The 27284-nt window shown below is 42.0% G+C and overlaps 1 protein-coding gene across 1 annotated transcript in view; it reads left to right on the top strand.

Moving 5' to 3' along the window:
* Window positions 1-27284, top strand: part of ift74 (intraflagellar transport 74) — a 243963-nt gene that overhangs the window by 54219 nt on the left and 162460 nt on the right. Inside the window, exon 8 of the mRNA XM_072258230.1 lies at window positions 11973-12111. Within this exon, the coding sequence (XP_072114331.1) occupies window positions 11973-12111 (139 nt within the window). The remainder of the gene's footprint in view (window positions 1-11972; window positions 12112-27284) is intronic.

The following is a 27284-nucleotide window of genomic DNA, read 5'->3' as shown; positions in this document are numbered from 1 at the left end:
TAGCAGGTTAAGCAGCTTCTATGGAAAAGACTAAACAGTCGATGTTTCAAGCCCAAAACATCGACTGTTTACTCTTTTCCACAGATGCTGCCTGACCAGCTGAGTTCCTCAGGCATTTTGTGTGTGTTGCAATAAGAAAGATACGACCATGTTAATGAGATTATATTATAAACCACCCTACAGTCTGCGGGATTTAGAGGAACAAATTTGTACAGAGATCACAAACTGTTGCAAGAAACAGAAGGTTGTTATAATAGGTGATTTTCGCTTTGACTGGAGCTCCCATACTGTAAAAGGACTAGATGGGATAGAGTTTGTTAAATCCCTCAGGGGAAGCCTAAGGGATTCTACAGATATGTTAAAAGCAAAATAATTACAACGGATAAAATTGGTCCTCTGGAAGATCATAATGGTAATCTATGTATCTGCATTTACTCGGGAGACAGACGCAGAGTCTACAGAAGAGAAGCAAAGCAGCAGCAAGGTCATGGACCTTATACAGATTACAGAGGAGGAGGTAACACACACAAAATGCTGGAGGAACTCAGCAGGCCAGGCAGCAGCTATGGAAAAGAATATTGTTTGTTGACAGAGGAGGAGGTATTTGCTGTTTTGAGGCAAATTGGAACCTCATTTACACCTGGAACTTCCGGTAAGATGATGGTGCGTTCAGACGCAGTGGCCTCTCAGTGGCCAACCAAAAGTGTTTTTTTTTCCTTTGTTAATGTCCTTTTAACAATCATAAGATAATACCGGTTTCTAAGAACTTTGGGTACTGCTCACTGATCAGAGAAGCTAGATTGGGTGTTGGAAACCTAGGCGGGCATTGGAGGAGCTGAATGGGGTTCAGTGGAGCTAAGATGGGTGTTAGAGGAGCTGGCCTGGTGCAGACAGTGTTGCTGCCTGCTATGAGAAGGCATCAAAGGCATCGGAGTTGGTGCGCAAAGGTGACGTAAATGTGACCATGGGTGATTGTCTTAGATATTTCTCTTGTGATTGCAAGACCTTGTTGGACAATGATAATGTAAGATGCCGCAGCCCTGTTACCCTTGTTTGATGGCGTGACAGATGGCAGGGAAGATGTGTGGTGTCGGTTGTAGTGAGGACTAGGCCTCAAGCTGTGAGAGTGCCTGCTGTAGCAGTCCAGGAGAAACGATGTCGGAGGTGGTGTAGTGTGACGTATGTACTCAGTTGGGGGCTGGCCTCTCCCATCAGTGCTACCTTTCCAGTGTTTGATCAGTGGAATGACAGGCTGAATTGCAGTGGTTGCGTATTGCCAAGAACTCCTCCACCAATTTGTGGGATACGTAGGTCAAGAACAGTAAACAGTTGATGTTTCAGGCCAAGACCCTTCATCAGGACTGATAAAGGGTCTCAGCCCAAATCGTCAACTGTTTTCTCTTTTCTGTACATGCTGCCTGGCCTGCTGAGTTTCTCCAGCATTTTAAGACCATAAGACCTTAAGATAGAGGAGCAGAATTAGGCTATTTGGCCCATCTTGTCTTCTTCGCTATTTCATCATGGCTGATCCAATTTTCCTGTTGGCTCCAATCTCCTGCCTTCTCCCTATATCCCTTCATGCCCTGAACAATCAAGAATCTCTCAACCTCTGCCTTAAATATACTTAAAGTCTTGGCCTCCACAGCTGCCCGTGGCAACGAATTCGACAGATTCACCACTCTCTGGCTAAAGAAGTACCTCCCCACCTTCGTTCTAAAAAGGCACCCTTCTATTCTGAAGCTGTGTTCTCTGGTCTTTGACTCTCCCACCATGGGAAGTATTCTCACCACATCCACTTTATTGAGACCTTTCACCATTTGATAGATTTCAATGAGGTCAACCCTCGTTCTTCTGAATTCTAGTGAATACAAGCCCAGAGCCATCAAAGGCTTTTCATATGACAAGCCATTCAATCCTGGAATCATTTTCATAAACCTCCTTTGAACCCTGTCCAGTTTTAGCACTCCTTCCTAAGGTAGGGGCTCAAAGCTGCTCACAAAACTCCAAGTGAGGTCTCACCAGTGCTTTATAAAATCTCAACATTTCATCCTTGCTTTTATATTCTAGTTCTCTTGAGATGAATGCTAACATTGCATTTGCCATCATCACCACAGACTCAACCTGCAAATTAATCTTTAGGGAATCCTGCACAAGGACTCCCAAGGCCCTTTGCACCTCAGTTCTCTCCATTTAGAAAACAGTCAATCCTTTCATTTCTTCTACCAAAATGCATGACCATACACTTCCTAACACTATTCTATCTGCCATTTCTTTGCCCATTCTCCTACTCTTCTGGAGCCATTCAACTTCGTCAAAACTACCTGCCCCTCCACCCATCTTCATATCATCTGAAAACTTTGCAACAAAGCCATCAATTCCATCATCCAAATCATTGACATAACGTAAAAAGAATCGGTCCCAACACAGACCCAATGGAGCACCAGTAGTCACCAGCAGCCAGAAAGAAATGGCTCCCTTCGTTCCCACTCTTTGCCTCCTGCCAATCAGCCACTGCTTTATCCATGCTAGAATCTTTCCTGTAATACCATGGGCTCGAAGCTTGTTTAGCAGCCTTATGTGTCGCACCCAAGAACACAATATCAACTGATTCTCTTTTGTCTATCTTGTTTGTTATTTCTTCAAAGAATTCCAACACATTTGTCAGGCATGGGTAGCAATCCTGAGATCACAACCCTGGAGGTCCTGCCCTTTAACTTAGCACCTAACTCTGAACTCCCTATACAGAACCTTGTCATTTGTCCTACCACATCATTGGTATCCACTTGGACCATGACTTCTGGCTGTTCACCCTCCCACCTAAGAATGCTGAGGCCTTGATCCGAGATATCCTGGACCCTGCCACCCGGGAGGCAACATACCATCTGGAAATCTCGTTCTTGCCCACAGAACCTCCTGTCTGTTCCCCAAACCAACGAATCCCCTATCAGCACAGTGTGCCACTTCTCCCCACTTCCCTTCTGAGTACCAGGGGCAAACTCAGTGCCAAAGACCTTACCACTGTGAGTTTCATCTGTTTGGTCATTTCCCCCTCCCCCTGGACAGTATCCAGAGTGACTTGTTGTTGAGGCAGATGGCCACAGGGTTACTCTGCAGTGGCTCCCTAACCTCTTTCCCCTTCCTGACTGTCACCCAGTTTCCTGTGTCTTGCAGTACCTCTCTGTATGTTTTATCTATCACCCTTTCAGCCTCCTGAATGATCCAGAGTTCATCCAGTTCCAGGTCCAACTCCTTAATGCAGTTTGTTTGAAGCTGCAGCTATATGTATTTCTTGCAGTTGTAGTCGTCAGGGATACTGGAGGTCTCCCTGCCTTCCCACATCCCGAAGAGGAGCATTACGCTATCCTGCCTAACATCTCTACACCCCTAGCTGAGCAGATCTAAAGAAGAGAAGGAAAAATCTTGATCTTTTCTTTCCTTTGTTTTTTCCGAGAGAAGCCTCTTTTTGCTAAAGCCTGAAAGATCACCAGTCTGACTATGTCCACTCAGACAACGGCTGCTGCAATGATGGCCACTTCATTTGCCCCTGCCTTCCTTTAATTTGCTCTTAATTATCAATCCCAAACACCAATTGACCACTGGTCAAAGCTCTATCACGCTGCCGTGAACCGCTGCTGTCTTTTACCCTTGAGCAGTAGACCTGTTTGAAATTCCCTCCCCTCCAAAGTTCCAACATCCAGGTTGGCTGCCATCAAAGCTCTATTACGCTGCCGCGAACCTCTCCTGCCTTTTATCCTCAAGCAGTGGACCTGATTGAAATCCCCATCTCTCTAAACGTCCGATGTCCGATTGGCTGCTGGTCAAAGCTCTATGTATATTTTGAGTGTATTACTTTGATTTCCAGTATCTGCAGATCTTGTTTGTGATAGCTTGGAAGAATAAGTGGTGCAGGGGACAGGGTTTCAAGTTCTTGGAACATTGGAAACTTTTCTGGGGAAAGCATGACCTGTACAAGAGGGACATGTTGCACCTGAACTGGAGGTGAACCAATATCCTGGCTGGGAGGTTTGCTGATGTGGCTCAGGGGGATTTAAGCTAGTTTTGCAGGGTGCTAGGAACCAAAGCCCCAAGTCAGTAAGGGAAGGATCAGACTAGAAGGTAGATGTCAGGGAAAGTATTGAAAGGTAAAATCAAAATAACAGGTATAATGGGTTGGATAGTTTGAAGTGTGTATATTTTAATGCTAGGAGTCTTACGGGTAAGGGTGATGAACTTGGAGCATAGATCAGTACATGTAGCAACGATACATGAAACAACTTTGTTGAGAGAGGGAGGGAATGGATGGTTAATCTACGTTTGTACTAAGATTTTGAAGATTTAGAAAAGAGAGGTGGAGGAGGGGCTGGTGGTTGGAGTTGCATTACTAATCAGGGACAATTGTCACAGCTACACTCAGGGGAGACATAATAGAGAGGTCAGACACTGAGTCCATTTGGGTCGAACTCAGGAATTCAAAAGGTGTAATCACACTAATGGGATTGTACTACAGACCACCTAATAGTCACCAGGACATTGAGGAATAGATATATAATCAGATTAAGGAAATGTTTTAAAATAATAGGATTGTTGTTGTGGGGGATTTCAACTTCCCTGATATAAACTTCTCAGTGCAAGGAGTTTAGATGGGGGCAGAATGTGTTAAGTATCTCCAGAAAGGTTTCCTAAATCAATATGTGAAGGTCCAATGAGCGGAGGGGCCATAATAGGCCTGGTGTTGGATAATGAGCCGGGCCAGGTGAACAGTGACTACAACTCCTTAACTTTCAGGATAGCTGTAGATAGGGATAGATATGGTTCTTGTGGGAGAGTTTTAAATTGGAGTAGGGCAAACTATGAGGGCAATAAGCAGGAACTAAGAAGTGTTAATTAGGAACACCTGTTCTTTGGCAAGCCCACATCAGGAGGGTGTTTAAAGATCATTTGCACAGAGTACAGGAAAGGTATGTTCTTGTTAGGAGGAAGGACAGGGATGGAAAGATAAGAGAACCTTGGATGTCCAGAGAGGTGATGAACTTGGTCAAGAAGAAAAAGGAGAAGTATGTAATGATTCAGAAGTTAGGATCAAACAAGGCACATGCTGAGTATAAAGAAGCAAGAAAGGAACTAAAGAAGGGAATTAGGAAAGCCATAAAAAATCCTTGGCAAGTAGGATTAAAGAGAATCCCAAGGCATTCTATACATACATCAAGAGCAAAAGGATAACTAGGGAGATTGTTATCCACTCTGGGATAAAAGGGGAAATACTTGCTAGGATGAGAAGAATTTGAGTAAGGTATTTAATTGGTACTTTGCTTCAGTACTTACTAAGGAAAAGGATATGGGGGACTAGGAGATCAGTGCTGACTTTATAAAGGGTTGGGGTGGTTTGAGTATCTTCCTGTTGACTCTAGCCACAAGTGAGGTACCAGAGGACTGGCGAGTGGCTAATGTTTTACTTCTATTTAAGAAGGGAACATGAGAAAATCCTGGGATCTATAGACTGGTGAGTCTCAGGTCAATGTAGGGAAGTTGCTGGAGAAAATTCTTTGGGATATGATATATCAACATTTAGAAACCCATGGTCTAATTAGGGAGAGCCAGCATGCCATTGTGAGTGGCAAATCATGCCTTACGAACTTGATTGAGTTTTTTGACAAAGTGATGAGAGAGATTGATGAGGGTAGGCAGTAGATGTTGTCTACATGGATTTTAGTAAGGCATTTGTCAAAGTCCCTCATGGGAGGCTAATCCAGAAGATTAAGATGCATGGGGTCTGTGGCAAATTTACTGGATTTAGAACTGGCTTGCGCATAGAAGACAAGGTAGTGGTTGAAGGGACTTATTTGAGCGGGAGGTTTGTAATTAGAGAGGTTCTGGAGGGATCTGTGCTGGGGCCTCTACTGTTTGTCATGTATATAAATGACCTGGGTGAAAATGTAGGTGAGTGGGTTAGTACGTTTATGGATGATACCAAGATTGGTAAAGTTGTGCATTGTGTAGAAGACTGGCAAAGAATACGATATGATATAGATCAGTTGCAGGTAAATGGCAGATGGAGTTTAACCCAGATAAATGTGAGGTCCTGCACCTTGTTAGGGCAAATGCAAGGAGACAGTACACTGTTAAGGGCAAGATCCTTCACAGGCAAGGTCTTACACAATGAACATTAGGGCATTGAGAAGTACAGTACAACAAAGGGATTTGGGAATACAGGTCCATAATTCATTGAAAGTGGCAGCAGAGTTAGATAGGATTGTGTAGAGAACTTTTGCCACTTACAACTAGAGGGCATGCGTTATGGGTGAAAGGTCAAAAGTTTAAGGGGAACATGAGGGGAAACGACTTCACTCAGAAGGTTTTGACAGTGTGAAATAAGCTGCCAGCACAAGTGCTGAATGCAAGCTCGATTTCAACTTTTAAGAGAAGTTTGGATAGGTACATGGATGGTAGGGCTATGGTCGGAGTGTATATCGATGGGAGTTTAAATAATTCAGCACAGAATAGATGGGCCAAATAAATGAGCCAGAACAGGCTATTCTGTGCTGTAGTTTTCAATGACACTATGGCTTGTGCACAAGAAGAACAACATAACTCTGTCATCACGCTGTTCTGAAGTTTGAACAGAGAAATTACATTTTTATACAGAAATTGACTGGTTGGATGCAAATATTAATTGAATAAAAACTTTCTGCATTCTGAATCCAATCATTTGTGTATTGTAGTACCAATCATAATACATAGTTCAGGTGTTAATTACCAATTAAATCAACATATTGAAGGGCAATAAAACATGAGAATTAGTAAAATAACTGTCCAGTGGTAAGTGTTGCCCAGGGGCGGCGCTAAGGTGGTGCTAGCTGGGGCTATAGCCCCAGCAGAAATTGCAATAGCCCCACCATAGCACCACCAAGAAATTAACTGCAGCAGCTTTGCTTTCTGTCTATAGTTTTGAATACAGCTTTTTTTCCAGCTGATCTCGTAAAATAGCACCCCCAATTACCATAGCACCCACGCAGCAATAAAGTTATAAACTCTGTCAGATCCACTCTACACTTCTGCTTATTCGTTCGTTGTCAATATCCTGCCGTTGCTGTCCTCAGATCAGTTAAGCTGATCTAAGATCACTTAAGGTGGTGATGTCACTCACGTGAGAGATTGATAGTATACATCCAGGTGCAGATCCGTCGTCTCGCGAGACTAACGGATGCCACACGCGCACATTGTTCTTTTACAAGCTAGCGTCGACCTGGCATGTGCATTATTTTGGCCGGCATGAAAAATGGATCGATTTTTAGTCAGAAAACGACCTCATCCAGAGGAATCAGTGGTGTCTCAGCCTGAGCATGTCCTAATTGAAAGTGACATGCAGAAAGAAGTAAGTGGAGATGAGGACTACAGCAGTTCATCGAAGGAGTGTGAGGGCGAAGTAGAGGAACAAGAAATGGAGCGGGATTCGGAAGAGAACTTGGATGAAGCTGCTCTTAGTGCGAGTGGGAATACTATTAGCGATGTTAGCCAGCAGCCTGAGGAAGGACCCCGTCGGCCAGCATTGAAAAAGTACCCTTCGCAGCAGTTTGGCAATCAGCAAAGGAGTTTTATTTATGGCTGGTTTGACCTGTACTCCTGGCTGGAATATTCAATCACAAAAGATGCTACATTCTGCTTCACATGCAGGCATTTCCTGTGTGGAGGACATGGGTTCCATTCTGAGTCTATCTTCACTGTCACCGGTTACCGCAACTGGCGGAAAGCTACAACAGCTTTCAAAACCCACCATGTAAGTGCAGCTCATAAGTTTGCGATGGAGGCATGGGCCAAATTCAGATTGAGAAAACAAGACAGTTCAAGATTGGGAAATATGCTTGACGAAGGACGTGCAAAGATTGTCCAAGAAAATCGTGAGTATATGAGAGCAGTAGTTGAGTCTCTATGCTATACTGTGTGCCAAGGCATTGCCCAGCGAGGACACCGGGAGAATGATGGATCTGGCAATAGGAGAAACTTTGTTGAGTTGCTCAGTGTAATTGGGAAGTTTGATAAGACTGTAGCTAAAAAAATAGAGGACAATCCTGGAATTGCAAAAAACACCTATCATGATATCCAAAATGAAATTGTGGGTATTAGGGCAGATGTCAACTAAGTGCAGAAATCAAGGATGCTGGATATTTTGCCATCATAGAGGATGAAAGTAAGGACTTGAGTAAGAAGGAGTAAATATCAGTGGTGGTGACGAAACAGTGCTTGAAGAATTCTTGCACTTCACTCCAGCAGAAGGGTTAGACGCAGAATCGCTTCTTAAAAGCATTGAACAGACACTCGCCCAGTGTGTTATTGATAAGAACGCGTGTATAGGTCAGTGTTATGACGGGGCAGCAGTGATGTCCAGGTGCAATAATGGGGTACAAGAGAGGTTCAGGAAAGAGGTCCCGCAGGCATTATATATACACTGCCATGCTCACAGACTTAACCTTGTTTTAGTGGATGTTGTGAGCAATGTACCACAAGCAGGTGAGTTTTTTGAAATTGTGCAGCTGCTTTACAACCTCTTCTCAAACTCTGTTGCCCACGATCTTTTTATGAAGAAACAGAGAGAACTGGAATCAACTGCACAGCCTGAGGAGTTGAAGAAATTGTCAGATACACGCTGGGCATGGCAGTATACAGCTTTGTGGGCTATAAGGAAATCACTCCCTGCCATTCTAGCTACACTACAGGATACTATGGGTCAACCAAATGCATGGAGGAAAACGGAGGCTAGAGCTGTAAATGGACTGATTGACGAGCAGTTTGCTTTACGTCTCACTCTGTTTGAGGATTTATTCCAAATCACCAAGTTCATGTCAGACCAGCTACAATCTCCCAGTTTGGAGCTTTCATTCGCTGTGGAATTGGCTTAGTCTGTTATCGATGCACTCTCAGCAAAACGGGGAGAGGAATCATGGAGTGAAATTCAGACAAGAGCTAGGGACCTGTACGTCAAGGCCGGTATACAGAACAGAACACATGAAAGGAGTCAGGCCCAGCCACCCCGCCGCCTACATGATTTTGTTGCTGAGGCCCAAACTGAACGCACACCTGTCACATCCTCTGATGACCTTCGCAACCACTGTTTCTATCCAGTTATAGACAGACTTCTGACTGAAATGAAAAGATGGTTCTCAATTGAGACTGGGGGTGTTCTGTCTAGAGTCTCAGCATTGAGTCCCAAACACAAGTTCTTCCTAGACAAGAATTGTCTTTGGCCAATGGCCCAATACTATGGAGTGACTGAAGTGAACTTGACTGCAGAGCTACATCAGGTTCGGCGTCTGCTAGAAATAAAACAAAAGCAAGGACAGACAGTGACAACCAGAAAATCATTGATGCTTTCGCCACCAATCACAACAACAGACAGATTGTGCTTCTCTGAAAACATTAATGGTGAGTGCAGTTGATTTTTTAAAAATTTGGGCCAAGACTAATGCTGATTATTATTATTATTTTGTGGTGGATACCCCATAGTCCTTATGTTTCCTGCAAATCCTAAAATATTACATTTACTGCTATTAAGCCTACTGGTTTTGCTTAGACTTACAAGCAGTGATTCTGTTGATTTTTGTTTTAAATTTAACAGCCAAATTAGTTGAGGTATTGCATGGTCAGAGTACGATTTGTCCAACTCCTGGTAAAGCCTTGCATCTGTTGTTTGCCTTATTTGACTTTAATACGGTGTATCTTTTGGCATTGCTGTCTACGTAATGCAAATAGCAGTGGGTTCGTTTTGTGTTTTTCAGTTGAAAGGCACGCATTTGACGCTGATTGCGGGATTGGTGCGTGATTCGCGTTGTCTGCTGTTGCTTGGATGCTCTGTTTGTTTTTTTTTGTTTATGCTCTGTGTAGCCCAGGTTGTCTCCGATGCTGTTGACACTGTAACAGTTCACTTCTATATTAGATCTATCAATTGCTGTTGCCTGTGAGTTAACAGAGGCATTTATAGTAGGCACATAATGCTTGAAATTGACTTTTTAACGCCACGCGTCTGGCCTTGCGAATACATATTAACATACAGTGCATCCCTCAGCACCATCACTGAATCATTCAGCCCCTCCGTAGCACCAGCAAGAAAAAAATCCCTGGCGCCGCCACTGGTGTTGCCCAAGAACAGGGATGGCCAATCTATGGCACATGCAGCAAAAGTGGCACATTGGATGATTAGAAGTGGCGCATTGCACCCCAGTGATAACAATAAGGAAGTAAACCTACTCATGCAAAAAGTATTAACCAAGGACAAACTCCAAGACAGAGTACAAAGTAAATGGCAGGATACTTGGTAGTGTGGAGGAGCAGAGGGATCTCGGGGTACATGTCCACAGATCCCTGAAAGTTGCCTCACAGGTTTTTTACTCAGAGAGTGGTTGGTGCATGGAATGCACTGCCTGAGTCAGTGGTGGAGGCGGATACACCAGTGAAGTTTAAGAGACTACTAGACAGGTATATGGAGGAATCTAAGGTGGGGGCTTATATGGGAGGCAGGGTTTGAGGGTCAGCACAACATTGTGGGCCGAAGGGCCTGTAGTGTGCTGTACTATTCTATGTTCTATGTTCTATGTTAAAAACCGATTTGTAGGAAAAAATCTATAACAAGAATTCAAGTGCTTAGAGCTAGAAATGGGTTTTACCGAGAATAAATCTAAAACTTAGCAATTATTTTTAGGGATTTTATTATTTCGTGCAATCTTTTGGCGAATATTATCTTCTTTCACATTAATCTGTTTTCAATTTAAAAAAAAGTGTTCAATGAGTCAAACTAGGAAAGAAGGAATTTCGTTCTGCAGTCGTTCCATAACTGTTCAATACAGGTTTGATACTTGTTTGATCCTGAGGTGCCAGGCGTCTGCACCAGCAGTGTGCCGCAGGTTTTTGCCCGTCAGTTTACAACTGACACTCGTGCGCCACGGAGTTGTGCTTTGTTTGTCCTTTGTGAATACTTGCTGTTTTGTACTTTTTTGAAAATTAAGCCTTGTTTTTACCCATCGCAGTGCAAAAGAAAATGAGCAAAAGAAAAGCAGAAAGTGACAGCGTGAATTCAATGAGCAGTGAGAAAATTGGTTCTTATTTATAGCGGTCCGTCAGGAAAACCGTTGTGCATTGTTTTTGAAAATACTTTCTCACATAATAGAAGACATGATTTTAATAGACACTATAATCAGACTGAATAGAAGGAAAACTGAAGCTAGTGCTTGGGTCTGAGTTACGGAAAGTATATGTGATTAAGAAAAGGGAAGAAATCAAAAGAAGTCAAAATATATTTGTTAAATTAAGTAAGTAATGTTTATCTTGTTTTTATATTAAATCAATATATCACGTAAAAATGCTAAATATGTATATTAACATATTTTTACAAGAATTGAATGTGGGTACAATAGTTGTATGGCGCATCTGAACTCGTGCGTGAAAAAATTGACACATGGAATGTAAATGGTTGGCCACCCCTGCCCTTGAATCTCTTCAGCCTTGGTGATTGCACTATATCTGCACACTGTTTCTGTCAGCTTATTATCTTGGCTGTTGCGTTAGTGACTTTCAACACATGGAATGGCTGTACAAAGTATCTACATTCCATTCTGTTTGTACACTATTTTAAATCTCGCTTTGCTGCAATTTCCACAATAGCTGTGATTTGAAGATAATTACATATAAATTATGTCTATAGAGTCAGTCACTATCAGTTGAAATAGTGTGGCCAGCAATCTTGATTTATAGTTCAACGAACTAATGATCACCATGTGAATAATGTCGCCATAAGCAGGCATATTTTAAAATCATAATACCAAGTTCATTTTCTGAGAAAATCCTGGATTATTGGCTTGAAATTTTAACTCTGATCTACTTCCATAAATGCTACTTCACCTGTTGCAAGTCAAAAATTCCTTTTAAAGTTGTTGCTTTTGTATATTGTGATAGAGTAAAAGTTTGTGTTCCTTTCTTATATAAAGGAAAGAAGACCTGATTAAAGTTATTGATCTGGAAATTGACCAAGAGAAACGAGCAGCGGATACCATCATCAAAAATATGGGAGAAGATAAACAAGCTAAATTCATAAAGATGAAAGCAACTAATGAGCATCTATTGGAGGTGGGTAATTTAAACTAAATGTAAATAATGACCAAAGGAATCAAGTGCAAGGAAAGTGCTAAGCTACATATTATCACTAAAAGCATTCAATAAGATTGTAGGTTTTCGCCAATAAAACTCCGTGAGGTGTTTTATGTTTAAGAAAAGAAGTAACATATTTTATTGAACTCCAAAATCTGAACACAAAGCACACTAAAAACCCTTTAGATAGTTACATCAGCACATCAGACCAGCCTCTTAAAGTGAATTCCCAGCTCCACGTCGGTGGTTGTGAATTATGTACATTTCCACCAATTAGGTTACCCTACAAGATAATGACTATTGTGATAACCGCTTCATCAACATTTTCTTTCTTGCTTCCCCAATCTTTCTTGTCCCTCTGATCAAAATACGTCAATCTCAGTCTTGAAAATGTTCACTGATTCATCCTCCATTACTTCCTGAGGAAGCGAATTCATGGTAGTCATAGAGTTGTATAGCGTAGGAACAGGCCCTTTAACCCTCTGTGTCTGTTGCTGGCCTGTGTAGACTAATCCTGCATGCCTGTATTAATACAATATTCCTCTAAGCCTTATTCTTCGAAGTAGTTGTCCAGCTGCCTTCTGCCACCAGCTCAAACAGCTTATTCCAGGTACCAACTGCTCTTTGTGTGAATAATTTATCCCTCAGATCCCCTTTAAACCTTTTCTTCTCAGCTTAAATCTCCTCCCTCTCTCCTTAAGCCCATGCCCTCCAGTTTTAACACCTGTAAAATGGGAAATTGACTCAGGATATCTATCCTGTCTATGAATCTGGTAGGAGAGGAGAGTGGGCCATGGGAGAAAGGAAAGGGTGGGGGTACCAGGGGAGGTGATAAGCAGGTGAGGAGTAGAGAAGAGTTAAATAGGGAGCCAGAGTGGGGAATGGGTGAAGAAAGAAGAGGAGGGAGACAAGTTACTAAGCTTGAGAAATCAATGTTCATGCCATCAGGTTTGAGGCTACCCAGATGGAATATGAGGTGTTACTCTTCCAACCTGTGAGAAACTTCATCATGGCAGTAAGGGAAGCCATGGTAGTGACATGTCTGAATGGGAATGGGGATTGAACTTAAAATGGTTGACCACCAGGAGCGGTAGTGTAGCAGTCAGTGTGACGTTATTACAGCTTGGGGCATTTCAGAGTTTGGAGTTCAATTCTGGCACCATCTCTAAGGAGTTTGTATGCTCTCCTCGTGATTCCATGGATTTTCTACAGCTCCTCTGATTTCCTCCTACAGTCCAAAGATGAACTGGTTAGTAGTTTAATTGGTCATTGTAAATTGTTCTGTAATTAGGCTAGGGTTAATTAGGTGGGTTGTTCGGCGGTGCTGCTCATTAGGTCGGAAGGCCCTGTTTCACACTATCTCTAAATAGATAAAATTCTCGTAATTTATATATCTCTGTCATGTCAAAGTCTCCTTCACTCCCAAAAAACAGAGCTAGTTTATTTAATGTCTCCTTACAACTCACATCTTCCAATTAACTCCTATAACTCAAGACCTCTAATCCTGGCAAGATTCTTGTGAATTTTTTCTACACTCTCTCTTGTTTAATCACAAACTTGACACAAAATGGTGAATGCACCCAGCAACAAAGTTCTTTTCTAGCTTCTTTCTACTCCTCATGTGCTCCGTTTGATCCTAACTTCGAAACTTTACATACTTTTCCTTTTCCTTCTAGCGTAAATTCATCACCCCTCTGGACATCCAAAGTTTTCTTATCTTTCCATCCTTGTCCATCCTTCTAAAAGAAACATACTTTTCCTGTACTCTGTGCAATTGATAATTAAACACCCTCCACGTGTCTGTGTGGACTTGCCAGAAAAAAGGTGTTCCCAATTAACTTCTCTTAGTGCCTGCCTAATGCCCTCATAGTTTGCCCTACTCCAGTTTAAAGCTCTCCCACAAAGGCCATACCTATTCTTATCTATAGCTATCCTGAAAGGTAAGGCGTTGTGGTCACTGTTCATCCGCTGAAAGCTCAGTCACCTGGCCAGGCTCATTACCCAACACCAGGTCCAGTATGGCCCCTCCTTTCGTAGGACCATCTACATATTGATTTAAGAAATCTTCCTCGATACACTTAGCAAAATTCTGCCCCATCTAAACCCCTTACACTAAGAAGGTCCCAGTTTATATTAGGGAAGTTGAAATGCCCCCAGAAAGCAACCCTATTATCTTAACACATTTCCTTCATAAGACCATAAGATATAGGAGCTGAATTAGGCCATTTGGCCCATCAAGTCTGCTCCGCCATTTAATCATGGCTGATCCATCTATCCTCTCAGCCCTAATCTCCTGCCTTCTCCCTGTATTCCTTCATGCCCTGACCTATCAAGAAACTATCAACCTCTATCTTAAATATACATAAAGAATTGGCCTCCACAGCTGCCTGTGGCAATGAATTCCACAGATTCACCACTCTCTGGCTAAAGAAATTCCTCCTCATCTCTGTTCTAAAAGAATGCCCCTCTATTCTGAGACTGTGTCCTCTGGTCTTAGACTCTCCCACCATCGGAAACACTCTCTCGACATCCACTCTATCAAGACCTTTCACCATTCATTAGATTTCAACTAGGTCACCACTTATACTTCTAAGTTCCAGTGAACACAGGCCCAGAGCCATCAAATGCTCTTCATCTGACAAGCTGTTTAATCGTGGAATCATTTTTGTGAACCTCCTTTGAGCTCTCTCCAGTTTCAGCACATCCTTTCTAACATAAGGGGCCCAAAGCAGCACACAATACTCCAATGAGCCTCAGCAGTGCTTTATTAAGAATCAACATTACATTCTTGCTTTTATTTTCTAGTCCTCTTGAAATGAATGCTAACATCACATTTGTCTTCCTCACCACAGACTTAACTTGCAAATTAACCTTTAGGGAATCTTGCACAAGGACTCCCAAATCCTTTGTGCCTATGATTTTTGTATTTTCTCTCCATTTAGAAAATAGTCAAACCTTTCAGTTCTGCCAAGGTGCATGACCATACAATTCCTGACCTGTATTTCATCTGCCACTTTTTTGCCCATTCTCCTAATCTGTCTAAGTCCTTCTGTAGCCTCCCGATTTCCTCGAAACTACCTGCCCTTCACCTATCTTTGTACCATCTGCAAAGTTTGCAACAAAGCCATCAATTCTATCATCCAAATCATTGACATATAACGTAAAAAGAATCAGTCTCAACACAGACTCCTGTAGAACACCACTAGTCACTGGCAACCAACCAGAAAAGGCTCCCTTTTTTTCCACTCTTTGCCTCCTACCAATCAGTCACTCACTTATCCATTCTAGAATATTTCCCGTAATTCTTATGAGTTCATAGCTTGTTAAGCAGCCTCATGTGTGGCATCTTGTCAAAGGCCTTCTGAAAATCCAGGTACAGAACATTGATTGATTGTCTTAATCTGATTACATATCTGTTCCTCAATGTCCTGGTGGCTATTAGGGGTCTGTAGTACAATCGGATTAGTGTGATTGCACCCTTCCTGTTCCTGGCTTCCACCCAGATGGACTGTGTCTGACCCCTCCATTATGTATCCTCTCAATGTAGCCGTGAGTGTAGCTCTCAAACAAGTTTCAGTATTGGCTACAACATCGTGGTTCCATGTACTGAACCGTGCTTTTGAGTTCATCACTCTTACCCGTAATACTCCTAGCATTAAAATATGCACACTTCAAACTATCTGAACCATTATACACGTTATTTCAATTTTGTCTTTCAATACTTAACCCTGACTACCTTTTGGTCCAATGCTTCCCTTAATGACCTGGGGCTCTGGTTCCCAGCCCCCTGCAAAACTAACTTAAACTCTCCTGAGTAGCATCAGTAATGCTACCCATGGCTGATCCATTTTTTCTTAACCCCATTCTCCTGCCCTCTCCCTGTAACCTTTCACACCTTGACTAATCAAGTACCTAGCTACTTCTGCTTTAAATACACCCAATGACCTAATCTGCACAACCACCTACAGGAACAAATTCCACATGTTCAGCACCCTCTGGCTAAGTAAATTCCTTCTCATCTCTATTCTGAATTCTCTATTCAGAGGCTGTGTCCTCTGGTATTCGACTCCCACCATAGGAAACATCCTTTTCAAATCCATTCTATCTAGGTGTTTCAACATTCAATAGGTTTCAATGAGATTCCCTCATTTCCTCATACATTAAGCCTTTAATTTCTGGAATCTTTCTCGTGAACTCTTCTGAACACTTTCCAGTGTCCGCACATTCTTTCTTAAATGATAGACCAAAAACTGCTCAAAATACTCCAAGTGAGGCCTCACCAGTGCCTTATAAAGCCTCAACCTTAAATCCTTGCTTTTATATTCTAATGCTCTTGAAATGAAGGCTAACATTGCATTTACCTTCCTCACCACCAACTTAAACTGGACTTCCAAGTCCCTTTACACCTTTGATTTTTGAATTTTCCCTCCTACAACTTTATAAAACTTTGGTTAGGCCACATTTGGAATATTGCATGCAGTTCTGCTCACCCCACTAGGAAGGACGTTGAGGCTTTGGAGAGGATGCTGAAGAGGTTTACTGGGATGCTGCCTGGCTTAGAGGACATGTGCTATTTTGAGAAGCTGGACAAACTTGGGTGTTTTATTTTTGGAGTGGCAAAGGCTGAGGGGAGATCTGACAGAGGTTTATAAGATTATAAGAGGCATAGAGTAGACAGAGTGTATCTGTTTTCCAGTGTCTAATACCAGAGGGCATGCATTGAAGGTGAGAGGGGGTAGGTTCAAAGGGGATGTGAGGGGTAAGATATTTACTTAAGAGATTTATGGATGTCTGGTATGGTAGTAGAGGCAAATACATTAGAGGCTTTTTAGAGACATTTTGGGCCATGGATGCAAGGAAGATCGTGGGATATGGACATAGTGTAGGTAGGAGAATTAGTTTTTGGGTGTTTTTTGATTTTTAGAGCAGTTTGTGGTTAAGCCCACTATGGGGATCAGTTACTGCAGATTGGGTGTTGTGTAATGAACTGGGTTTGATACCCACAGTCCTGGTTAAGAAGTTGCAGAACCTGGGCCTTTGTACCTCCCTCTGCAACTGGATCCTCGATTTCCTAACTGGAAGACCACAATCTGTGTGGATTGGTGATAACAAATCCGCCTTGCTGACGATCGACACTGGCGCACCTCAGGGTTGTGTGCCTAGCTCACTGCTCTACTGTCTATGTACACATGACTGCTTGGCTAGGCATAGGTCAAATACCATCTACAAGTTTGCGGACAATACAACCATTGTTGGTAGAATCTCAGGTGGTGATGAGAAGGCATGCAAGAGTGAGATATGCCAACTAGTGGAGTGGTGCCTCAGCAACAACCTGGCACTTAACGTGAATAAGACGAAGGAGCTGATTGTGGACTTCAGGAAGGGTAAGACGAAGGAACACATACCAATCCTCACAGAGGGATCAAGTGGAAAGAGTGAACAGTTTCGAGTTCCTGGGTGTGAAGATCTCTGAGGATCTAACCTGGTCCCAACATATCGATGTAGTTATAAAGAAGGCAAGATAGTGGCTATAATTATTAGGAGTTTGAAGAGATTGGGCATGTCAACAAATACACTCAAAAACTTCTATAGATGCACTGGGGAGGACATTCTGACAGGCTGCATCACTGTCTGATATGGAGCAGCTACTGCACAGAACCAAAAGAAGCTGCAGGAGTTTGTAGATCTAGTCAGCTCCATCTTGGACACTAGCCTTCAAAGTACCCAGGACATCTTCAGGAAGCGGTGTCTCAGAAAGGCAGTTTCCATTATTAAGGACCTCCAGCAACCAGGGCATGCCCTTTTCTCACTGTTACCATCAGGTAGGAGGTACAGAAGCCAGAAGGCATACACTCAGCAATTCAGGAACAGCTTCTTCCCCTCTGCCATCCAATTCCTGAATGGATTGAATCTTTGGACACTACCTCACTTTTTTTAAATACAGAGTATTTTTGTTTTTGCCTGTTTTTTAAAAATCTGTTCAATATATGTAAGTGATTTACTTGATTATTTATTATCATTTTATTTTATTATTATTTTTCTCTGCTAGATTATGTATTGCATTGAACTGCTGCTGCTAAGTTAACAAATTTCACGTCACATATTGGTGATAATAAATCTGTTTCAGATTAGGGAGCTTAAGGTAAGGGAAGCCTTAGGAGACAGTGATCACCGCAATTTGAGAGGGAGAAGCGAGAGTCAGATGTATCAGTATTACAGCGTCATAAGAGAGGAGTTGGCAGGGGACACTAGCAAGGATGACTGCAGAGCAGCAATGGCTGCTAGAGCAACCTCTTGTTGTATTTTTACCCTCCAGATCTCCCCCTTAAGTGTTCTCTTGCATTTGTTTTACTGCTTATTAATGCGCATGACAAATAACAAATGATACAACACTGATTCCTCCTGAGCTCTTCAAAGGTCTCAATTTGGAAAAACAGTCCCCTATTACCTTTAGTCTCCTCTCATCAGGCTAGTTATGTATCTCATTTGATAATTCATCCTAGAACCCATGTGATCTAACATTTAGGGACCTTGCCCTGTAGACAACATCTACAACCTGCTCTTGACAATCCTCTTGGTTACCCCTTAAAAGAAACTCAGTCCCATTTGTTAAATGTGATTTCATGATCAGTGCTCACCTTTCAAAATACAAATAACTCTTGTCCCTCAAGATTTCTTTCAATGAGTTTGTCGTTGTCCATAGAAGGCGGATAGTAGGGATAGGAGGCTGCTAACCTGGCCGCAGGTGCGTAACTAGTGGTGTTCTGCAATGATTGGTGGTGCGAACGCAATTGTTTGTGATATATAGGTATATCAATGATTTGGATGAAAGTGTAAATGGGTGGACTAACAAGTTTGTTCATGACTCCCAAGATTGATGGATATTTGGACATTGTAAAGAGCTATCAAAGAATACAGTAGGACATAAAGTAGATCGGTTACAGATATGGGCGTAGGAGTAGCAGATGGTATTTAATCTAGGCAAAATAAGGTGTTGCACTTTGGGAGGTTAAATAAGAGACAGTATCTCATTAATGATGGGCAATTTCTTAGCATTGAGGTACAGATGGATCTTTGAGTCCAGGTTCGTAGTTCCCTGAAAGTGGCTATGCGAGTACAAAAGGTGGTGAAAAGGGCATATGGAATGCTTGTCTTCATTGATAGGTTTGTTGAGTATAAGATTTGGGAAATTATGTTACAGCTTTATAAAACTTTGTTCTTACTGCACTTGGAGTATTGTGTGCAGCTTTGGTCTCATTGTTATAGAAACTTGTTGTAGACAGTGTAAAGGGTGCAAAAACAGGTTTACCAAGATGCTATCTGGATTAGAGGATATGAGGTAGATGGTAAGGTTTGACAAAGTTGGTTTGTTCTCATTAGAGCATCAGAGGATGAGGGAAGAATTCCCAGAAGTTTTTTTAATTATAGACATAGATAAGTTAGATAGTCAGAGGCATTTTTCCAAGATAGAAATGTCAAATACCAGAGTACATACATACTCAGTATGTATAATACAGGGGGGATGTTTAATGGTGATGCAATGGACACAATTTTTTATGCAGAATGAGGTAGGTGACTGGAATGTGCTCTCATGGATAGTAGTAGAAACAGGCAGTTTGGTGGAGTTTAAGAGGCTTTTTGGTATACACATGAATATGAGGGGAATGGAGGGATATGCATCATAAACAGGAGGAGGACATTAAGTATAACTTAGCGTCAAGATGAGAACGGCATCGAGGGCTGAATGGTTTGTCAAGTGCTGTTCTGCTCTGTATTTTCTGTTCAAATATGTGAGGAATCCACAAATGGCTGTAAGAATAATAGGGTTATTTTTTTCAGTGATTTTATCTTTCCTCATATTGACTGGTACTGGGCTTGGATGGACAGAGATTGTTAAATGTGCCCAGAATGGTTTTCCAAAGAATACATCAATTGCCACACAGAGGGATGGGAAAACAAGATGTTCTGTTGGGAAGTGAGTCACAGCAAATGAACGTAATGAGAGCAAATGAGTGTAATGTCGGTGGCAGAGCACTTTGGCAGCAGTAACCATAACTCTATTAGTTTTGAAATATTTATGGGAAAAGAATAGGACTGATCCATAAATTACGGTCATAAATTGGGGAAATGCCAATTCTGAAGGCACCAGACAAGTGTTTGAAAAAGTTGTTCACGAATAGCTGCTTACCGTTAAAGTGTATTCTGGCAGTGGAGGGCTTTCAAAGTAGTAAGAGGACTGGAGAGTTCAGGGACAGAATATTCCTGTTAGAGTAAGGGCAAGGCTGACAGGATTAAGGAATCTTGATTAATGAGGTTCAATTTCCAGTCAGGAAAAAGTAGGAGGGTATGAGAGGTCTAAGCAGCTGGGATCAAGCAAATGACTGAAGAAATATAAGGGAAGTAGAAGTAAGCTTAAAATGAAATCAGGAGGTCAAAAACATATTATGAGGTAAGCTATACGAGTTACCCAAGACATTCTACAAATATATTAGGAGCAAAAGGGTAAGCAATTAGGGAAATGAAATGTGCTATCTGGGAACATACCTAAATGTCAATAAAGGAGGTCTTCAGAATTATTAGAATCAGGTTTATTATCAGCAGCATGTGATGTGAAATTTGATAACTTAGCAACAGCAGTTTAATGCAATACATAATATAGAAGGAAAAAATAATAAATAAATAAGGAAATCAATTACAGTATATATATATATATAGAATAGATTAAAAATCGTGCAAAAACCAGAAATACTGTATATTAAAGTGAAAGTGAGGTAAATGTCCAAGGGTTCAATGTCCATTGAGGAATTGGAAGGCAGAATGGAAGAAGCTGTTCCTGAATCGCTGAGCGAGTGCCATCAGGCTTCTGTACCTCCTACCTGATGGTAACAGTGAGAAAAGGACATGCCCTGGTTGCTGGAGGTCCCTAATAATGGACGTTGCCTTTCTGAGACACCAGTCCCTGAAGATGTCCTGGGTTCTTTGTAGGCTAGTACCCAAGATACAGCTGACAAGATTTGCAACCCTCTGTAATCCCTTTCAGTGCTATGCAGTAGCACTCCCCCCCCCATATCAGAATGCTCTCCCCGGTACACCTATAGAAATTTTTAAGTGTATTTGTTAACATGCCAATCTCTTCAAACTCCTAATGAAGTATAGCACTGACTTGCCTTCTTTATAACTGCATCGATATGTTGGGACCAGGTTAGATCCTCAGAGATCTTGACACCCAGGAACTTGAAGCTGCTCAGTCTCTCTACTTCTGATCCCTCTATGAGGATTGGTATGTGTTCCTTCGTCTTACCCTTCCTGAAGTCCACAGTCAGCTCTTTCATCTTACTTATGTTGAGTGCCAGGTTGTTGCTGTGGCACCACTTCACTAGTTGGCATATCTCACTCCTGTACGCCCTCTTGTCACTACCTGAGATTCTACCAACAATGGTTGTATCGTTAGCAAATTTATAGATGGTATTTGAGCTATTAGCCACACAGTCATGTGTATATAGAGAGTAGAGCAGCGGGCTAAACACATACCTCTGAGGTGCACCAGTGTTGATCATCTGCGAGGAGGATATGTTGTCACCAGTCTGCACAAATTGTGGTCTTCTGGTTAGGAAGTGGAGGATCCAATTGCACAGGGAGGTACAGAGGCCCAGGTTCTGCAACTTCTCAATCAGGATTGTGGGAATGATGGTATTAAATGCTGAGTTATAATAGATGAACAGCATCCTGACATGTGTGTTTGTGTTGTCCAGGTGGTCTAAAGCCGTGTGGAGAGCCATTGAGATTGCATTAATATGGATAAGTTTTCAGGACCTGAGCAAATATATCACAGAATATTGCTAGAAGCTAGGAAGAAGTTTCAGAGGCCCTAGGGATGATATTAGCATTGTCTTTAGACAGAAGCCATAATGATATATTAGGCACTTGGCAGGTGTCAATAAAAAGAAGGGGGGTGTAAGCAGAGTGACTATTATGTGTTGACATTACGTGTTGTTATTACGTGTTGTTAGGGTGGTCAGGCTTTGGCTTAACAGACTTAGGTGAGAACAAGTTTGGGCAAGTATGTTTCTAGTAAGTTTTTCTTTCCGTTAGTACATAGCTAGTGTACTGAGAATGGGTCAAGACTTAGTGGTATGTTCCTTGTGTGAGACGTGGGAACTTTGAGAGCCCTCCAGACTCCCTGATATCTACATTTGCACAAAGTGCCCATGCTGCAGCTCCTTATGTTATACAATTGGAGCTGCAGCTGGATGACCTACTGTTTATATGGGAAAATTATGAGGTGATAGATAGGAATTCCAAGGAGGGAGTCACCTTTAAATTGTGGTGGGGGGGGGAGGTATCTAGGTGACTTTCAGGAAAGGGAAAAGGAATAGGGAGCCAGTGCAGGATACCCTTTTGTGGCCTTTCCCCTCAATAATAAGTATACTGTTGGGGGAGGGGGGTACGTCTTACCGAGGAAACCTGGGGCAACCTGATGTTGGCACCAAGTCTGTCTCAGAAGGGAATGAGGAAGAAGAGGAGTGTAGCAGTTATAGGGGATTCCATAATTAGAGGAACAGACGGCAGATTCTGTGGATGTGAAAGAGACATGCAAATGATGTGCTGCTTCCCAGGTGCCAGGGTCGGGGATGACTCGGATCAGGTCCACAGCATTCTAAAGGGGAAGGGCAAACAGACGGAAGTCATGGTCCATCTTGGTACCAACGACATAGGTAGAAAAAGGGAGGAGGTCCTGAAGAGAGAATATAGGGAGCGCTGAAATGCAGGATCTCCAGGGTAGTAATCTCAGGACTGCTGCCTCTCCCAAGTGGCAGTAAGTGTAAGAATAGGATGATTTGGCAGATGAATGTGGCAGAAGAACTGATGCAGTGGGCAGGGTTTCCAATTTCTGGATCTTTAGGGATCTCTTCTGGGGGAGATATGACCTGTACAAAAAGGATGGGTTACCCCTGAATTCGGGGGGTCCAATATTCTTGTGGCAGGTTTGTTAGAGTATTAGTGAGGATTTAAACTAATTTGGCAGATGGATGGGAACCAGAGTGATAGGGCTGAGAATGGGACAGTTGGTATACAACTAGATACAGTGTGTAGTGAGACTGTGAAGGACAGGCAGATGATAGGGCAAAATTGCAGTCGGTGGGATGAGTTAAAGTGTAACAGGGGTCAAAATCAAAAAGAATGATGAAAAAGGGATTAAAGTTTTTATATTTGAATGCACACAGTATACGGAATAAAGTAGATGATCTTGTAGTGCAGTTAGAGATTTGTAGGTATGATGTTGTGGGCATTGCTGAGTCATGCCTGAAAGAAGATCATAGTTTGAAGGTTAACATTGAAGGATACACATTGTATCAAAAGGCTAGGCAGGTAGGCAGAGAAGGTGGGGTGGCTCTGTTGATAAAAAATGAAATCAAATCCTTACGACAGTGGTGACATAAGATCAGAAGAAGTAGAATCCTTGTGCATAGAGTTAAGAAACTCCAAAAGTAAAAAGATGCTAATGAGAGTTATATTGCAGGTCTTGAATAATAGCCAGGATGTGGCAATAAATATCGTGGTGTGTGTGGTGACAGGTGACTGAACCAGGTGCGGAGGAATGACAGACTCCCAAGTAAAGACAGAAACAAGAGTTTTTTTCATAGGAATTCCTGCAGAACATCAATAGTGACACCATGAGACAAATCATTCTCAAAACACAGCGACCTTGCGATAAGTGCTAATGGGAGTCTGCTTTAAATAATCACAGTACGTGGAAAACTTGTGCCAGTCAAACTAAACAGAAAGCACAAGGGCTTAAAAACTCTAGATAAGACAACAAATGCAGGTGTAATAGGCCCCATGGCTCATGACAAGAAATTATAATGGGAGATAGAAAAGTCATGTAAAAATGCAATGTTGTGATAGTCATGGGGCATTTCGATATGCAGGTAGATTGAGAAATTCCGGTTGGTGCTGGATCCCAAGAGAAGAATTTGTAGAATGCCTAAGAGATGGCTTATTAGAGCAGCTTTTGATTGAATCCAGTGGTGGAATGACAATTCTGAGTGTAGCGACCCAGATTAGGGGCCCTAAATTAAAGGAATCCTTTGGAGGCAGTGATCATAATATGATCGAATTCACTCTGCAGTTTGAGGAGAAGCTACAACTGGATGTATCTGTACTATAGTGGATTAAAGGGAATTACAGAAGTATGAGGGAAGAGCTGGCCAAGTTGATTGGAGAAGAACACCAGCAAGAATGACAGCAGAGCAGGAATGGCTAGAGTTTGTGTGATCAACTTGGAAGGTGCAGGATAGTTTCATCTCAAAGAAGAGGAACTATTCTAAAGGGAGGAAGAGGGAACAGTGGCTGACAAGGGAAGTCAAGGACAGCATAAAAGCAAAGTGGAGGGCATGTAATATAGCAAAAACTAGTGGAAAGGTAGATGATTGGGAAGCTTTAAAACCAACTGAAAAGACATAAGGAGAGAAAAGATTAAAAATGAAGGTAAGCTCTCCAGTAATATAAAAATATACAATACACTTTTCAGATATATAGAGAGTAAAAGAAAGATGAAAGTGGATATTGGACCACTGGAAAATGACACTGAAGTGATAGTAATGGGGAACAAAGAACTGGGAGATGACCTGAAGAAGAATTTTGTGTCAGTCTTCACTGTGGAAGACACTAACATTATACCATAAATTCAAGAGTGTCAGGAGGCAGAAGTGAGTGTAGTTGCTATTAATGAGGAGAATGTGTTTGGGAAACTGAAAGGTCTGAAGGTAGATAAGTCACCTGGACCAGATGGACCTCTGGCCCACTGTTCTAAAAGAGGAAGCTGAAGGCATTAGTAGTGATCTTTCAAGAATGACTAGATTCTGGAATGGTTCTAAAATTGCAAATGTCACGCAACCCATTAAGGAGGGAAGGAAGTTGGAGAAAGGAAATTATAAGCTAGTTAGCCTGACTTCAATGATTCAGAAGATATTGGAGTCCATTATAAAGGATGGAAGAACATGATAAAATAGGCCAAAGTCAGCAGGTTTACTTTAGGGGAAATGTTGCTGGATAAATCTGTTGGAATTCTTTAAAGAAATAAAAAGCCGAATAGACAAAAGAGAGTCAGAGGATGTTGCGTAATTTGATTTTTAGAAGGCCTTTGGCAAGGGGCTACTCATGAGATTCTTCAAAAGATAAGAGACCATGATATTACAGGATAGATATTAGCATGGATATAAGATTGGCTGACTGGTAGGACGCAAAGAGTGGAAATCAAGGAGGTCTTTTCTGATTGGCTGCCAGTGACTAGTAGTGTTCTGCACAAATAAGTGTTTGGTCTGCTTTTCAAGTTATATATCCATCTGTGCATGATGGAACTGATAATTTTGTGGCAAGTTTGCAGATGATACAAAGATACGTGGAGGGGCAGGAGGTGTTGAGGAAGCAGGGAATCTGCAGAAAGATTTAGACAGATTGGGAAAATGGATAGAATATAGTGTTGTGAAACATCTGGCCGTGCTCTTTGATAACAGCATCAAAAGCATAGACAGTTTTCTAAATACGGAGAAAATTTAAAAATCAGAGGTTCAAAGGGACTTGGGATTCTATTACAACGATTGCCCCTTAGTATTAATAATCAGTTAGAATCTGTATTTACTGACGACTAAAAAGCATGCGAATTTATAAAACCCAATACCGGTGTGTACAACTACTAAGTTTTCCTGACCCTCCTGAACAGTCAAAGAACAGAAAAGGTAATACTGGGGAAAGGAGTCTGCGCAGGCCAGGTGTACCCAGACTAATCACATGTCTGACGTGGGGTTATTTACTTCAGTGATCTGTGATGGTTCTTCTCCAGAGATCTGTCCCTCTTTTGCATTCAAAGTCTGTCATTCTTGTACTCTTTCCTCACCAATTAAAATGTTGCACTTCAGACTCATTGGCTTGAGGTCACCTGACCAACTTGGGTCACCTTCTTATTGGCTCTGGGCCAGGGTTATAACCAGTATGTTTCTATGGCTTTTGCCCTCCTCCTCGTGCCTTTTGTTCTTTTCAACTCTGACTAGTTCAAACTAGGTGACCCAGACACTGAGCCTAAAGAGATTACAGATTGCTCCTCATGCAAGCTGGTGACTTTACATAATGAACAGCTACTTGTTTGAGAATGGTCTCAGGTTTAGCAGGTCATTAGCAGAAAACTTTTTCCAGAACAGGAAATCAGTTCAAGCAGTTCACAAAATGGCAGCAACAAGGAGAGTCTCACAACATGTCCACCTCCATTCTTTTTCACTGTTGTTAATTTTGGTCAGCAGGAATATAGTGCAAATAAGTGCCCGGTCATGCACTGTGTTAGCTGGAAGGAAGGTATAAACTATTTTCTAAATAGGGAGAAAATTGAAAAATCAGAGGTTCAAAGGGTCTTGGGAGTCCTTGTGCAGGATTCCCTAAAGGTTAACTTGCAGGTCCAGAGTTAACGTATGAGGAGCATTTGATGGCTCTGGGTCTGTAATCACTGGAGCTGAGAAGAATGAAGGGGTATCTCATTGAAACCTATCAAATATTGAAAGGACTTGATACAGTGGATGTTGAGAGGATGTTTGCTATAGAAGGGAAGTCTAGGCCCTGCCTTAGAATAGAGGGATGTCTATTTAAAACAGATGTGAGGAAGCATTTTTTTAACTAGAGTAAATCTGTGGAATTCATTGCCAAATATGGCTGTGGAGGCCAAGTTATTAGTCTATATTTAAAGCAGAGGTTGATAGATTCTTGACTAGTCAAGGTGTCAATGGTCACAGAGAGAAGACAGAAGAATAGTCTTGTGAGGGGTAATAACTCATCCATTTTGGAATGGCGGAGTGAACTTGATGGGCCGAATAGCCTAATTTTGCTCCAATGTCTTATGGCCTCATGTACTGTTACTTCAGGCTGCTCACCCTCCCATTTAGAATGCTGTGGATATAATCTGTGCTGTCCCTGACACGTCCCTGACACATCCCTGACCTGTTCACTATGGCCAAGAGGGTTTTGGATAATTAGTGTAAGGAAAAGCTTGCAACTTAAGGAACGAGCTAGACAGTAGAATTTGTGTGTTGCTCTAGTAGAGATCCAGCTTGGGCACAAAGGGCCAAACTGTTTTCTGTGCCGTAAATATTGTAGGTTTCTGTGAA

The sequence above is a fragment of the Mobula birostris genome, chromosome 5 (genome assembly GCF_030028105.1).
Source record: "Mobula birostris isolate sMobBir1 chromosome 5, sMobBir1.hap1, whole genome shotgun sequence".
NCBI lineage: Eukaryota > Metazoa > Chordata > Chondrichthyes > Myliobatiformes > Myliobatidae > Mobula > Mobula birostris.
Note: the sequence above shows the minus strand (reverse complement) of the source record. Positions and strands in the feature narration are given on the sequence as shown.